Raw genomic sequence first — 15,358 nt, forward strand, 5'->3', positions numbered from 1 at the left:
ACGCACTAAAGTCAAGCCCGACTTCAGTCTTCCACATACATCACCCTTACTTAGCACATCCACAGGGCAACTCACAACTCTCATTGCACCAGGAGTATCCGGTCTCAAACTGATCTTGGCAACCTTAGCCAACTTTCTCAGGCTTTCATGAGGAACGACAAAGCTGACTCCGTTTGGTTTCCTCACATGTTTCGCGCGACTAAGCCTGCCTTTTTACACTCTTATATTTCCTTGCACATCACTGGACCTTGATGTGAAATACAAAAAGTTAGATCTCTTATCATGCACTAAGACCAGCGCATTCTTAGTGATCTTCCAAGTTCCTCCAGAGAACGCTACTGCAAAACCGTTGTCATCAAGCTGTCCCACAGAGATCAAGTTTTTCTTCAGATCTGGAATATGTCTGGCTTGTTGTAAGGTCCACACGCTCCTGTTTGGAAGTGTGATATGCACATCACCCACTCCCACTACATTCAATGCCTCTTCATCAGCCACATACATCTTTCCAAAATCACCAGCAACATAATTCTGCATGATTTCTTGATGTGAGGTGTTATGGAACGAAGACCCTGAATCCAACACCCAATCACCAATAGGACTATGCACTGCAAGAAGTAAGGCATCATGAATTTCTTCTTCCACTACATTCACAGTATCATCCTCAGCACTTTCTTGATTCCTGCAATTTCTCTTGATGTAGCCCGACTTGCCACAACTCCAGCATGTGATTTGTTGCCCAGATCTCATCTTGATATTTCCCCTGCACTTGGAGCTTGACCTGCCATGTCTTCTGCCCTATTGTCAACAATTAGGGCAGATCCTGAACTCGAGGACTTATTTGAGTTTCTCCTATATACCTCTTCAACAAGCACCATATCACGTATGTCATCGTAGTTCAGTTTTGCCTTACTGGCTGAACTATTCACAGTCATCCTCATGGCCTCCCAACTATTTGGCAACGATGCCAATAGAATCAATACTCTGATCTCATCATCAAACTCAATCTCTACAGAAGACAGCCGATTTGTGAGCGTATTGAATTCATTCAAGTGTTGGGCTACAGACATACCTTCCGACATCTTCAAATTGATCAATTTCTTCATCAAGTGCACCTTATTGTTCGCAGACGATTTTTCATACATACCTGACAAAGTCGCCATGAGACCCACTATGGTTCACTCCTTACTGACATTGTGTGCTACTATTCTGGACAAAGTCAGCCGAACAAGACCTAGAACCTGTCAATCTAACAGGGTCCACTCAGCATCATCCATGCTCTCCGACTTCTTTTCCAACAGTGGAAGGTGGAGCCTCTTCCCATAGAGATAATCCTCAATCCGCATCTTTCAGCACCCAAAATCAGTTCCATCAAACTTCTCGATCCCATGTGCGTTCACTTTATCTTCAGCCATCGTTTTTCCTCAGACCCGAACATTAGCTCTTAATACCAATTGTTATGAAAAATAATGGCAATAAAATAAAAGCAAACACGAGAAAAACAAGCAATCAAGAACAAAACACACAATAGACGTGGTTCGGTAAATTTCCTACGTCCACAGAACTGCAGAAATCTTATTAACCAGAGGAGATTACAATTACTCAATCTCAACTCATACTCTTTATGACTTTTTGCTCTCTCACACAATATGCACTTACTAGACAATTGTTCTCTTTCAAAATATGTTTGAGATCGTTCAACATAAGTCTAATATGATATATTTATAGTGAGTGGCGCTGAAAACCTAATCTGGCAAAAACTGCATACTTCGCTCGAGCGGAGTGTCGAGCGCAACTCGAGTGAACAGCCAAATGAACATTGGCTGGGGCGGAGTGTTGAGCGAACACTAGGGTTTGTGTCTAACCTGAGCAGAGTGTCGAGCGAGACTCGAGCGAACTCTCGGACTTGATCTTCACTCGAACGGTATGTCGAGCGAACTTTGGCTCGAGCCAACTTTCAGTAAATACCTTTTTCAGCTCCAAAATCAGTCTTTACATATACCCCAATAGTAGCCTCATCTAGCAGTAAAATCTTTAGAATTTTAACTATAGCACATGCAATGGCAACACGTTGCTTCTGTCCTCCGGACAACTAAACTCCTCGCTCTCCAACCATGGTATCATAACCCTGCATTTTGCATTTAGTAGTAAGGCAAAAGGATTAATGAAGCATGTTAGAGCTCTCTTAGTGAAGGGATTGTTGTAAGAATGATGATGAGATGGACTCTGAGAAACAGATTCGCATTGATCGAGTCTGTTGTAAGCTACTTATGAACTTGTCAGCATTGGCCAACTCTGATGCAGCTATAATTTCTGCCTCAGTTGCATTTCCTTCCTTTCCATATTAAATGTTGGCACGAATGGTGTCATTGAACAAAATTGGTTCTTGGCTCACAAGCCCCATCTGCTGCCTCAACCACTTCAGTTGGAGCTTTTGAATTTCAATTCCATCCAAAGTAATATGACCTAAATCAGGATCATAAAATCTTTACAAAAGCAAGATCACTGTAGATTTCCCACTCCCACTTTCTCCAACCAGGGCAACAATCTGAAAAGATATTCAGAACAATGTGAATATATATTTGAACTTGATCGGTATCATGTATAAAATGTTAATACTACTTGAGAAAGTTAACACTGAACTTTACCTTGCCAGAATGTATAGCCAAGCTAAGGTCTTGGAAGACCTGAATATTTGGCCTAGATGGATACCTAAAGCTTAAATGATGAAGTTCTATTTCACCCTTTACATCATCCAATTTCATGCCAGACTCCTCACTCAGGTCTATCTTCGACTTCCGGTCTATGATCCCAAATATGGAATCAGCAGGAGTCTTGGCTTTGCTAGAATCAGGACCAAAGGAGCTAAATTGAGAAATTCCAAGGGCTACCATGGTTAAGGCAAAGAAAACCTGTAAACAACACATCTCGAAATTATTAAAAGATAAATTGGCCTTTTCTTTGTTGGTGCCTAGTATTTTTTGGATTTAATATGTATGAGAGTATATTTACCCGAAAAACATCAGAGAATGTTGCTTTGCCATCCTCAATGAGTCGAGCTCCTGCATAGAAACTCGTTGCATAGATAGAAAACAGTAAGAAGAAAGACATCCCAAATCCTATTCCACTGATCAAGCCTCGCCTTATCCCCGTCTTCATAGGGCCTTCACATTTCTTTTTGTACAATTGCATCACCTTCTCTTCAGAACAGAAAGATGCAACTGTTCTTATACTTCCCACAGCATCATTAGCAACCTGGCTTGCTTCCTCATATTTCATCTGCAACCATCCAAATTTAATTCTTATTGAAAAGTTTTGAAATAAAGTGATAAATTCACTCTAATGAGGAATTCCACAACAACATCAACTTCAAGTAAAGTAAAGCAATTTCCAGTATATATGTGTTTGCAAATGCTTTCCCCTGAATCTAGGCATTAGTCTTATAGCATGCCTACCTTTGAATCTGCGCTGAATCCATTTATGAACTTCACTTGAAGAAATCCATTAACTCCGATAAGAGGAATCAATACAAGGATGATAAAAGCCAGCTGCCAGCTTGCAACAAAAGCAATGACGAGCCCAGCAATTGCTAAAGCAGCATTTTCCACAATCTGTCCAAGTGCATCCCCAACTAAGGCACGGATTGATGCTGCATATGCTGAGAGCCTTGCACCAATTGCACCACTTGAGTGCTCAAGCTCATCGAACCAACCAACCTCCATATGAATCACCTTCTCAAAGCAAAGTACTCTAATGCGTTGGATTAATTTACACCAAGCAACAGAAAAGAAATATGATCATGCTGGAATCACCAGAAATGAAGCCAGACCGAGGACTATAAACATTATTGCCCAAAATTTTGAATCCTTTTTCAGTTCATTTGGAGGTTCATAAAATGTTTTGACAACGCTGGAAATTAGTAAACCAAAAATCGGAAGTATCATGCCATTGATGATTGCTGCTACAACTCCAACTATAAGCACTGGAATCGCAGGCTTGTTGAGGTAGGCAAGGCGGCAAAGTGAGCCCTTTGGAAATTGCTCTGTGGGCAGTGGAGAGGTTTGTTTTTCTGCCAGTGAAATTTCAGGTACATTTACTTCTGTAGGGAGCCCAAATGATGCAGAGATCGAGTGGCGGCTACCACTTCCTAATCCAGATGATCCCCGACTTGAGGATCGCAGGACAGACATTCTTTGGCTTGACTGTCTAGAAGGTTCAAACGTAATTTCCAGTTTGTTTTGATCATCTACAATTCGTTCCAACTCTTTGTTTTCTTCTTGCAAGTGTATGAGCTGAGAGTATGCTCCATCAGGATCCTTGATTAGTTCTGAATGTGAGCTTGAGCAATTGAGATACACCATTCAGAAACGTAAGCTAACCCAACTATCATGTGTAATCGTATCCAGGACATGAACCAATAATTCCAGAAATATAGTATCTTCTTAATTTGAGATTCAGAAATTGACGTATTGGAGAATATGAATTGATTTGAAAAATACAACATAAAATATACTAAATCTCTAACAACATGCATGTACTTGTTAGATACCTTTTTCAACCATCTTTCCTCTATGAATGACAGCAATCATATCGGCATTCCTTACAGTGCTCAAACGATGGGCAACAATGACAACTGTCCGGTTGACCAATATCCTGTCTAATTGCCTCTTGCACTATTCGTTCAGATTCTGCATCAAGTGCACTCGTAGCTTCATCGAGAAGTAAGATTCGTGGATCTTTTAGAATTGCTCTTGCAATGGCAATCCTCTGTTTCTGTCCTCCAGACAGTTGTGTTCCATGCTCACCAACAATGGTATCTAGTCCCTGACAATGAAATTCAAAATCTCAAACATATGTTAACCATTTTTCTGACATTATTATGAAAACATAGATTTTAAGTGTAATCAAGTACAATGAGAATTAGAACCTGCGGCAATTTATCAATGAACTTTGCAGCATTTGCAAGTTCAGTTGCAGCTCTAATATCTTCTATAGTTCCACCATCCTTTCCATATGCAATATTATTCTTAATGCTGGATGCAAATAATACAGGTTCCTGGCTAACAAGACCAATTTTACCCCTAATCCATTTAAGTTGATACTCTTTGAGGTTAATGCCATCTATAAGAACTTCACCAGCCAGAGGATCATAAAATCTCTCTATCATACTAATCACTGTTGACTTCCCACTTCCGCTTTACCCAACCAAAGCTGCAGTTGTGCTGCTTGGGATACAAAGACAGAATCCATTGAATATTTGCTCATCAGGTCTGCTTGGATTACTAAAATAAACATCCTTTAACTCTATATCTCCATGAATGTCATCTAATATCCTTCCCTTTGTGTCATAAGCATCTATCTCTGGCTTCCTCTCTATAGCTTCAAACATCTTAAATGCTGCAGCTTGACCAGCAGCGAATGCACTCATGCAGGGAGATGCCTGGCCTAGAGACCTGAAATATGCACATGGAAACAAAATGTGAGACACAAATTAATAGTTAACAAAATATGATTTATAAATACCAAAAAATGCATTTATATGTTTTGCTTGCTTGTTTAGAGACAAAAGGAAAAGGAACTTTCTTTTTATAAGGAACAATGAGAATAATAAACATAATAGCATATGCACATACTATGGAAGAAAAACAAAGGCAAGAAATGTAACTCACATGGACACAGTCAACACAGCAACAACCACATTCAACACTACACCCTCACTATATCCTTTTTCGACTATCAGCTTTGCACCAAACCATATTGACAAAGCATAACTGCAGTATACCACAAGTATAACCGTGCCAAGAACAAATCCAGAAGCCAAACCTTCGTCAACGCCTGATTTGTAAGCTTTTCCAAGAAGTTTGTTGTAATTAATTAGAGCTTGCTTCTCACCCGTGAACGATGCAACCTAGGTAGGGGAAAGTTTAAATATCAAACGTCAGATAAATGCAAACAGAAGAACTACAAACTACAATTGGATATTTTCTCCAAAAGATCCCAGGCACATATTCAATTATGGCAACATGACGTACAGTTCTAATCGAACCAATTGTCAGTTCAACTACAGTCGCTGCTTTTGCATAACCACTTTGTCCAAGGGATGACATCTTGGTTAGGATGATGTTGAAAACTGCACCAGATACCACAAGAAGAGGCATAGAAGACAACATGACAAGGGTTAGAAGCCACCCTTTGACAAATGCTACTACAAAGCCTCCTATGAACGTAGAAATCAATTGCAGAAATTTCCCAACCTGCACAAACAAAACTCTTATGCCCAGATCATGTGAACAAATATGTATGGAATTCAGGATCATGGCTTTTGATGTAATTGTAGCAGCACTGTAGTACCTTCTCACCCATTGCATCTTGTATGAGGACAGTGTCACCAGACATTCTCCCAATCACCTCTCCGGTGTTTGTTTCCTTATAAAAAAATGCAACATCTTGTCTTAAAATAGTCTTACGATACAGACCCCTTATTCTAGCTGCCTGTCTCTCCCCTGTGACCATCCAGCAAGCCACCTCTATAAAAAGCAGACAATGTCTCAACTTCATTACTGATACTGATGAACAAAAGAATATCTAACCAAGAAAATTTTGAAGTGATCGGAGTTTGTGACATCTACTTACGAAGGAACGCTGCAACAGCTGAGCCAATAGCCAAGTAGACAAATTTTAGAGATACCTATTATTTTTTAAGAAAATCAATTTATAACATTTCATATCAGGAGTTTAAGATGTCAGAAAACAAAGAACGAGGTTACTGATATGCTGGAACATATTAAATACTTAGTTCTGAGAAGTATTTAAATCATAAAACCAAAAATCTAAATCAAGTCTTCCATTGAAAAGATGCAAAATATTTTTCATCTACCACTTCGTGGTTATTCTGGTTACCTCCAAAAGAATCGACCGATTCCCCAAAGAGCACAGTCATAAGGGGCATACCCATTGCCGACTGCACCAATTGTGCCAAGGATCATAAGCAAATTATCAGTTGAATCTGCAAATGAGAACAGTTTCTGAAACGGAACAGTGTTTGCTTTCTCATTTCCTTTTCCCTTTTTTATCTCTCTCTGATCACCATTCATAGAGGAGGTCTTCTCTGCTTCTATATTGCTTTTTGATGTGGTGGCTTCATCTGTATTCGTTTGGCCACTGAAGCCATCCTCAATTGCCATGTTATCAAATCTGAGAAGCTAATCCAATTTTCAGCTACTCTGTTCAGGATAAATAGAACTAAATTATAAATACTTCCAGCACCACAACGATAAATTCTGAAACAAAATCTTATAACCAAGCTGGAAACTTTGAATTGCTGGTAGTCAAATGAATACTAGACAAGGATGATAAAACAGAAAAATAATAATTAATCTTAAATTCCACTCGAGTAGCCATTAAAAACTTGACAATTGTTTATGTAAAAAAATCCAAAAACGAAAAACTTGGAAAATTTAAGACCCTGGTCTATGTATCGTAGATTTTGGTTATATGGAAGCCGCCACAAAGATGATCATTTTCAGGATGGTCAGTTAGAAGCAGACACTAACAGAAAGAAAATCGACTGGAACTAAAATGTCCATCACGGCCCTTGTTTTTGCAACCGCATGAGCAACAAAGGAAAGTTCAAAAATATTTTACTTTTCAGGACACAACAGAGAATGGTCACTCCTGAAGGATCAAAATGGTACCTCAAACTTTATCAGAAAAAAAAAAAAAGAGATACCTTGAATGGACGGTGTCCGAGACCCATGGAGGCTGAACTTCTTGCACTTTTACTCTGATTTCATGCTGCTCAAGGACATTAACAGCGCTTGGTTCCATTGTCATTGCTTTTAAGTGCACGCACGACTATTCATGACAGTCTAAACTCTAAACTCAAAAAGCCTCCTACCATTATGGAAGGAACAGAAAGATTGAGTTTGAATAGTAAGATATTAATAAAAAAATATTAAATAATAATAAATAATAATAATTATAGATAAAAAATAATAAATAAATAATAATAAAATATTATGAAAATATCAGTACACAAACTAGTCTAACTTATTCAGTGTTAACATTTCGCAAGCTCCAAATTCATACCGCCAACCGAAATTTAATGGTTTGTTATTGACTGTTATTGGTACTTTTTTTTTAGAAAAAAATATATTTGTAACAGTAAATATTTAAGTGTTGTGTAATTATTTTAAAAAAATAAATAAATATTAAATTTATATAAAAAAATTTATGAATTTATTTATTGGCGCATTAAACATATTATAATTATTATTATAAGAATCTGTCACATCAAACACTGACTATTAACGTGAGTTTTCTTTTCCTTTTTCTAATAAAAATATTAATCCTTTTCATATTAATGATTGTGATTATTTTTGGGTTAAGATGTTTGAATTGAGAGAAGAAAAGATAGATTTTTTTTTTTATTGATTATTAAAATTTTTATGAATTTATATTTATGGATTGTGTTTGAACTAAAGCATTTCTCTTCCGACAACGATTTCCAAACATGATAAATAAGAAAAATGATATTTATAGTTGTGAGTGTGTAAGTGTTATACAGTCATTTTAAAAAAAATAAATAAATATAAGAATCACATGAAAAGAAATTAATTTTTTAATAATAAATTTTATTCTTTTTTAAAATGACTGTACAGTATTTACGCATTTCACGATTATACGTAAGATTGCTCAATGAATAAATACTGAGAGCGGAGAAAAAAAATTTCCAAACATGCCCGTTACACGGTCTTGGAGCTTCGAAACATACGCATAAGCGAATAAATACTCCACTTTTTTTGGACCGACCAGAACTATCTGGAATGTTGTTTCCTAACTCAAATACAACTTTTATTCAAAACATAAATTTATTCACTTTCAAAATACTCGAAATGAATAATATCATATACAATCATAGAATATATAAATATCGTATAGTTGTTTTAAAAAATAGTAAAATTTATTATTAAAAAAAAAATTATGTAGATTTTGTATTTATTCATTTTTTTTTAAATAATTATACAATACTTACACACTCACGATTACAACTATCATTTCTCTAATTGTAATTTAGTTGTAAGGTAGTTGTTACTCTACCATTTTCCTAACTATTATTATTATGTTCTAAAGTCTTATTTGTGAGACGGGACTAAACGAATGTTATCCATTTCAAATAAAATGGGGAATATCTTATTTCGCTTTTTTTTTATCCTATTACCTATGGAAAAAATTATGTTTGTAAGCCAGTATGGAGGACACTTTCTACATAGTTGATTTGGCATGACTAAGAAAAGATGCAAATGAAATCTTTCAATGATTTTTTAAAAAGATTGCACAGCATTTATGTATTCTATGATTGTATGTAGTATTAAACTAATTTTTTTCATAATAAACTTCATTCTTTTTTAAAAAGATTATACAGCACTTGTGCACCCTACAACTGTACGTAATATTACTACAAAATTGATTTAAAACCTTTTAGTTTTCCAAATCTCTTTTGTGGGTTTCAAGATTGGTGAGGTTAAATTGCAAGATAAACTAAATTTATGGAATGGAAAGAATTATTTTGAACGAAAAAAAGCTCTAATTAGGTATATAATAACAATACTTCATGCTTTAATATGTAGACTTTTAACCTTTCTAAATTATGCGTTAAGAAATAATAATATGGCTTTATATGGCCAAAATTACATAGTCCCAATGTTGTATATTTCCATAGATGTTACTATGTCACCTAAGTTTGTTCAATTGGTGTGCCCCCTAGTGCAAATTGCACTTTTTTGTTTTGCTTTTTCTTTTAAATATTTTTTAAATATCTTTAAATATTTTAAAAAAATAAAAATAAAATACTAATATACTAATAATCACTCACTTAACTATTAAGTAAAAAAATTTAAAAAAATAAAATAAAATATACGAGAGTCAAATTGAGAAGACAAACTTAAATAGAATAGTATCATTTGGATTATTGGTATTAGTTGTCAAAGGATTCAGAAACGGTTAATCAATTCAATACATTAACAATTAAACAGTTAAAAATAAAGATTATTTCTCAAATGAGATTTTATTATTTTATATTTAAATATAATTTATCATTTTACATTAAGATTTTATCATATTTATTTGTCTTAGGCAACAAAATATGCTCAGCCACTCTAATTGAAGACTTTAAAAAGAAAATGATAGACATACAATCTGTTTTGGAATCTTTTATATAACTATGTTTTAAATTAGAGGTATTTTTATAAAATAATTTATAAAAATAACATCACTTTATATAAATATCCTCATTTTAAAATATGATAGTAAAAACTAAAAAAGAATCTCAAAGTGTTGGCCCAAGTGATGAAGCTTAAAAAGCCTTGGTCTTAGGGTATCACTCCCTTTAAAGTCTAAGGTTTACTACTTCATAGGTGTAAACAATCATTTGGGATGACACTCTCTAATGAAAAGTCAGCGATTTAACAAGTTTCGTATAGAAAAATTTCTGAAGGTGCGGTGCATGAGACTGAAATTTACTCTATAAGAGTGTTAGAGAGGTTCCCGACATAAAAATAAATAAATAAATAAAGAATTGTAAAATGGGTTGTAAAAAGGATTTTACATGTATCATTACCCTCATGTAATTTATTAATTTAGCTCCGTGGACTTGTTTACACCACTGCAGACATTGCTAAATGAGAATCTAGCTCAAATTCGATTGGAAGGAATGCTTATGGGTTCTTGTCGTATCATCTTGGTCTTTCTTGTCCGATTCTAAGCAGGTAGAATGTTACTTTAGTCACCGCCATGTATCGAGGCCAATTAGTTTTCTCACATGAAGGTCAAAAGCGGTAGAGTCATGCCAATGAAAAATGAGAATCATGGGTTTTGAAATTCTACTCTTTTATCACATTATTGACTGTAAAACCATTCCAGGTAGTAGGATCTGTTTAGCAACACAACTGTTTTCAAGTGTTTTAAGATATTCTCGTATATCTATTTTTTAGACATCATTCAAATATAAAATACTTTTAATTTTAAATTTTTAAATTTCTGATCTTACGTAATTATTATAACTTTTCTAAAATCTTAATATTATTTTTTCAAATTTTTAAAATAAAAATAATATTAAAAAATCATATTCAAATAATTTTTTAATTTTTTAATATTTTTGTTTAACTTTTTTTCTCTTATTTTTCAAAACTCAATAAAATATTTTAACTCAAACTATTTCACTATAAATAACAAATATACCGTGATACTCCATATGATATGGATAAGGGTAGGTGATGTATGGGATCCCACATTGCTTAGGAAGGAGAAATTCTTGCTCTTTATAAGGTTCTAATGGGGCTCCAATTGTATCATTGACTAATTCTTTTAGAGTATAGGAAATGTAGTTTGGATCTTCCATTAGAGTGTTACAAACGGTATCAGAGACTATCCCAATCAGAAATGTGAGACTTGAGTCATGCCACCTACAATGGACAGGCCCGACGAGGACGTCGAGAATTTAAGGGGGTAGATTGTAATACCCCATATGATATGGATAAGGATAAGTGGTGTATGAGATCCCACATTTCTTGAGAATGAGAAGTTATTGCTTTTTATAAGGTTCCAATGGGGTTTCAATTATATTATTGACTAGTCCTTTTAGAATATAAGAAATATAATTTGGGCTTTCCATTTGGGCGTTACATATACTGAGATATTCTAAGAATCCAAATGGACCATTTCTACTCAAATTGTTGTGAAGTCTACTTTATGCATCATTCTCTCCTATTTTAGGTGTGTAGCAAAAATTGTAAGTTGAGTTTGGTTATTGATGAGACTCGTTATTTTTTTAACTTCTTATAAAAAAGTTAAATTATCTCAACCCACTTCATACATTTCAACGAAAAATGTTAGACTCGTCTCAACTTAAAAAAGTTAAACACGTCTTAAGAAGACCCACAAAATATTATTATTCATAACTTAATTCAATTTATCTCAACATCCAAATTAGTGTCCAAATTATTGGGTAGTGAGAAGTGTTGAGAATGTTTGTGAATAGTAGTGAAAAAGTAATAATAAAATATTTGAATAGTAGTAAAAAGTAGGTGAAAAGTAATGAATAGTAGAAAAGTAGGTAAAAAATAATAATAAAATAAAGAATAGTAGTGAGAGTACTTGAGGTATTCTCACTTGCCAAACGAAGCCTTAATGAAGCAGGACGAAGGAAAGACTGGAAATATATGTTTTGAGACCAAGTTGATGAACAATGATTTAAATTCATTTCCTGCAATTTACAGTTTGGAAGCTGTCTTTTATGGCCTACTTGCTAGCAATTGCAGAGACTTTCATCAGTGTTACAGAAAAGGGGAACTTCCAAATGATGCACTAACCATAACCAGCAGCTGTGTTTAGGCAAGCTCTGTGTTCTCACTGAACATGTTTCTGTAGACTCGTAGAGAAACCGCTCTGCTTCGGTAAATAGCCCCCCGTTGGTTGCAAACATCAGTTTATGTCTAATCTAACGAGCAGGCTGAAATCAAAGAAGCACAAAATGTTATTGAAACTGCTTATATATGCAATTATTTTTTAATGATATGACATCTTATGATAGGATGAGTCTCCATGTATATGTTCGTACTCCAAGACTACCTAATAATTACTTGTAAAACACAGAAACTACTGATCTTTCCAGCTACTGATTGCAGGCATAAGGCGTCTGACTGAAGATTATGATCAGCTCTCTGTATTCTCTTCAGTTTTTCAAATTTTACACCAGATGGATAGGAAAGCTCGTCTCATTAGAATTTCTCGAGAACTCTAGAGTTTAGAGATAAACACATAAAGTGAACTCTATACTCTATAGTATTTATAGTTGTCTGAGTGAATTGTTCGGACAATATTAAACGACATTAAATGCTATGGGCCCATTTTAATGTGTCTATCTCTCACTCTAGGCCTTAAGAGTTTAGTTGAGGACTTTAGAATATCTGAATCGTCCAACAACTTACTCCAGGAAACAAATGAACCGTTTAGTACAGGCATCATTTTCACCTTGGCAAAAGATCAACAAATGAAGTAGAGAAGTCGTTGAGCTTTTGAGTTAGAACTTTATGTCTGCAATCCAACTATTCCAAAACAGCAAACCACTCATTTCTTCAATTTAAACAAGACATTCAGATCAAGCAGACTGTCTGGATCTTATGTCCTCTATCTGTTTAAGCCTTTAGAATGCTAATCTTAAGCGTACAGCTTCCCCCATCCAAGTGAACGGAGAAGATGTGAGAATAGGAGGAACGCCAAGTATTATGCAAGTAAAGGCAGTCAGGAATCTGAAAAGACAGATTCAAGGTAGAAAAGCAGGATGGATTGCAGGCTTGCAGCTGACCCAAAATAATTTTACTTTGCCTAGTCGAACAGAGAATGTTTAGAACATTAATGCCTTGAGACATTCTTAATACACAACTTCGAGAATCAAAGATAAGAGGGATATGAAACTCCATATACAGGTTTTATTTCAAGATCGTCCTCCCCTTCTTTGGATGAAGAATACATTTCCAGAAGTTTAATTTAATTCAATTGAGAATATTCTGAGAAAATGATAGATCACAGACCAAAGGAAAGAACAAGAAAGGAATATTTCCCTTGAAGACTACAGTAAACCTGGTATCTGTTTTTTTTTTTTTTAAATGAGGATTGGAACAGTGATAAAGACAAAAAATTGATTCATGAATATACGAAAGACAAAAACAAAAAACGTGAACATGCAAAGCAAATCTAAGATAAATAAAAAGAGAGAGGGAGATTGAAGTTATTGAGCTGCAACAAGAGAGAATAGCATACGTGTTATCATCATCACTCCAGCATATGGATTGAGAATCAACTTCCACACAGGGCTGAGTTTCCCCCAGTTTATGGTCCAGCTTTCCAGATTCTATAATCTGCAAATCCTCCAAAAGGGTCACATAATGTTTCTGGACATCCTCTGCACTTTTGTTGCCCCCAACCATGGCTGCAACCACTTCCCACCGATTTCGGTCCTGTTCATCAACCACTGCCAAAGCCAGCTCAAACAACTTGTTCTCCTCCCAGCTCCACCCACACAAAACCTTGGGAAAATCATCCATATTTCCAGCAGTACTAGACCACAACCTTGGGAGCACTTTGATTCTTTGAGTAAAATAAGGAAAACCCAATAATTCAGTTACATTTTAGTATTCATCGAAAAAAAATAAATGGGATGAGAATCTTTTATGGTACCTAGTTTGATTCTCCTAACCAGATTCCAGCACCCCTGAGTATTATGGAGGAGGGGGTGTTAGATATCTGTTATGAGCTGCAGATTTTCCTCTGATGTGGTTTTTATTAAGGAGGACTTTTTGTCAGGGCCAACAGACCCTCCTTATCTCAGATCTAAAGCACACAATCAATGAAGTATATATATATAAAATAGTGGTAAAATCATGACATTATATTATTTTAATTTGATCCCTTTGGGCCAAAACGGGAAACCAATGATCAAAAACAGACAAAACCCAATACCTCATTAACCATTTCTTGCAAGACCAAGAATCTCTTTTGTTTATAATTTCCTTTTTCCTCTGCCGATTCTTAAATTTGGGTACCAAACGGTAAAAGATCCGACACTTCCAAATCACATGTAAATCTTTATTTAAAGATTATAACTTGATGAACCCAATAATGGAATGGAAAGGAACGGACAGATTTCACCAACTGCCAGGGGATTATCTTCCACAGTCTTACGTCTCTACCTTGTAAGAAAAGAAAGAGACTTTTGTGGGTAGGATTACACAATCCCTCATCTTTTCTAATGAATTCCCAACCCATCACAATTTACAATCGCGTCATTTTCAAGGACTTTTTAGGGTTTAGAGATAGACTTGAGAGGTAGAAAGAGGAGTTGTCAACCCTAGAGTTTTTAACTGAACTTTAGGACATAAGATGAGAGCGATAGACACGTGAAAGAATAATGTTACATACAGTCATAATATGTGTAAGTATTGTACAGTCGTTTTGAAAAAGAATAGAGTTCACTATTAAAAAATTAATTTCTTTTCATGTGAGTTTCATATTTATTTATTTTTTTCAAAATAATTACACGACGTTTGCGCACTTACGACTGTAACTATCATTTCTCCACATAAAAGAATCTTATAATATTTATTGAATACTTAATATAATTCGATAAATTGACTTAGACAATTATAAATATCCTGAGATTCATTTAATTTCTTTATCTATTTTACTTGATCGGATAAAATAAGGTAACCCCACTTTTTAATTTTCCTTGTATGAAAGTCGTTTTGGGTAAGGTTGCTTTTGTTAGATATATTCAAATGTCTCCTTCAATCCAGACAGCTCTAGA

The 15,358-nt window shown here is 35.1% G+C and overlaps 1 protein-coding gene and 1 pseudogene across 2 annotated transcripts; both read right to left on the reverse strand.

Annotated features, from left to right (window-relative positions):
- Positions 1-1,638: 1,638 nt before the first annotated feature.
- LOC109000485 lies at positions 1,639-7,812 on the reverse strand (annotated as a pseudogene).
- Positions 7,813-12,231: 4,419 nt separating this feature from the next.
- Positions 12,232-14,389, reverse strand: LOC109000483 (protein RADIALIS-like 3). 2 transcript variants are annotated; one of them, XM_018977359.2, is made up of 3 exons: positions 14,233-14,385; positions 13,816-14,142; positions 12,232-12,505 (listed from the first exon to the last, which is right to left on the reverse strand). In XM_018977359.2, the coding sequence occupies exons 2-3, from the start codon at positions 14,097-14,099 to the stop codon at positions 12,478-12,480; spliced, it is 312 nt and encodes a 103-aa protein (XP_018832904.1). In that variant the 5' UTR covers positions 14,100-14,142; positions 14,233-14,385; the 3' UTR covers positions 12,232-12,477. The 2 variants fall into 2 exon arrangements, with proteins under 2 accessions (XP_018832904.1, XP_018832903.1); XM_018977358.1 differs by having other exon boundaries at positions 13,816-14,389.
- Between the last annotated feature and the right edge of the window lie 969 nt (positions 14,390-15,358).

This window comes from Juglans regia, chromosome 8, assembly GCF_001411555.2.
Source record: "Juglans regia cultivar Chandler chromosome 8, Walnut 2.0, whole genome shotgun sequence".
Taxonomy (NCBI): domain Eukaryota; kingdom Viridiplantae; phylum Streptophyta; class Magnoliopsida; order Fagales; family Juglandaceae; genus Juglans; species Juglans regia.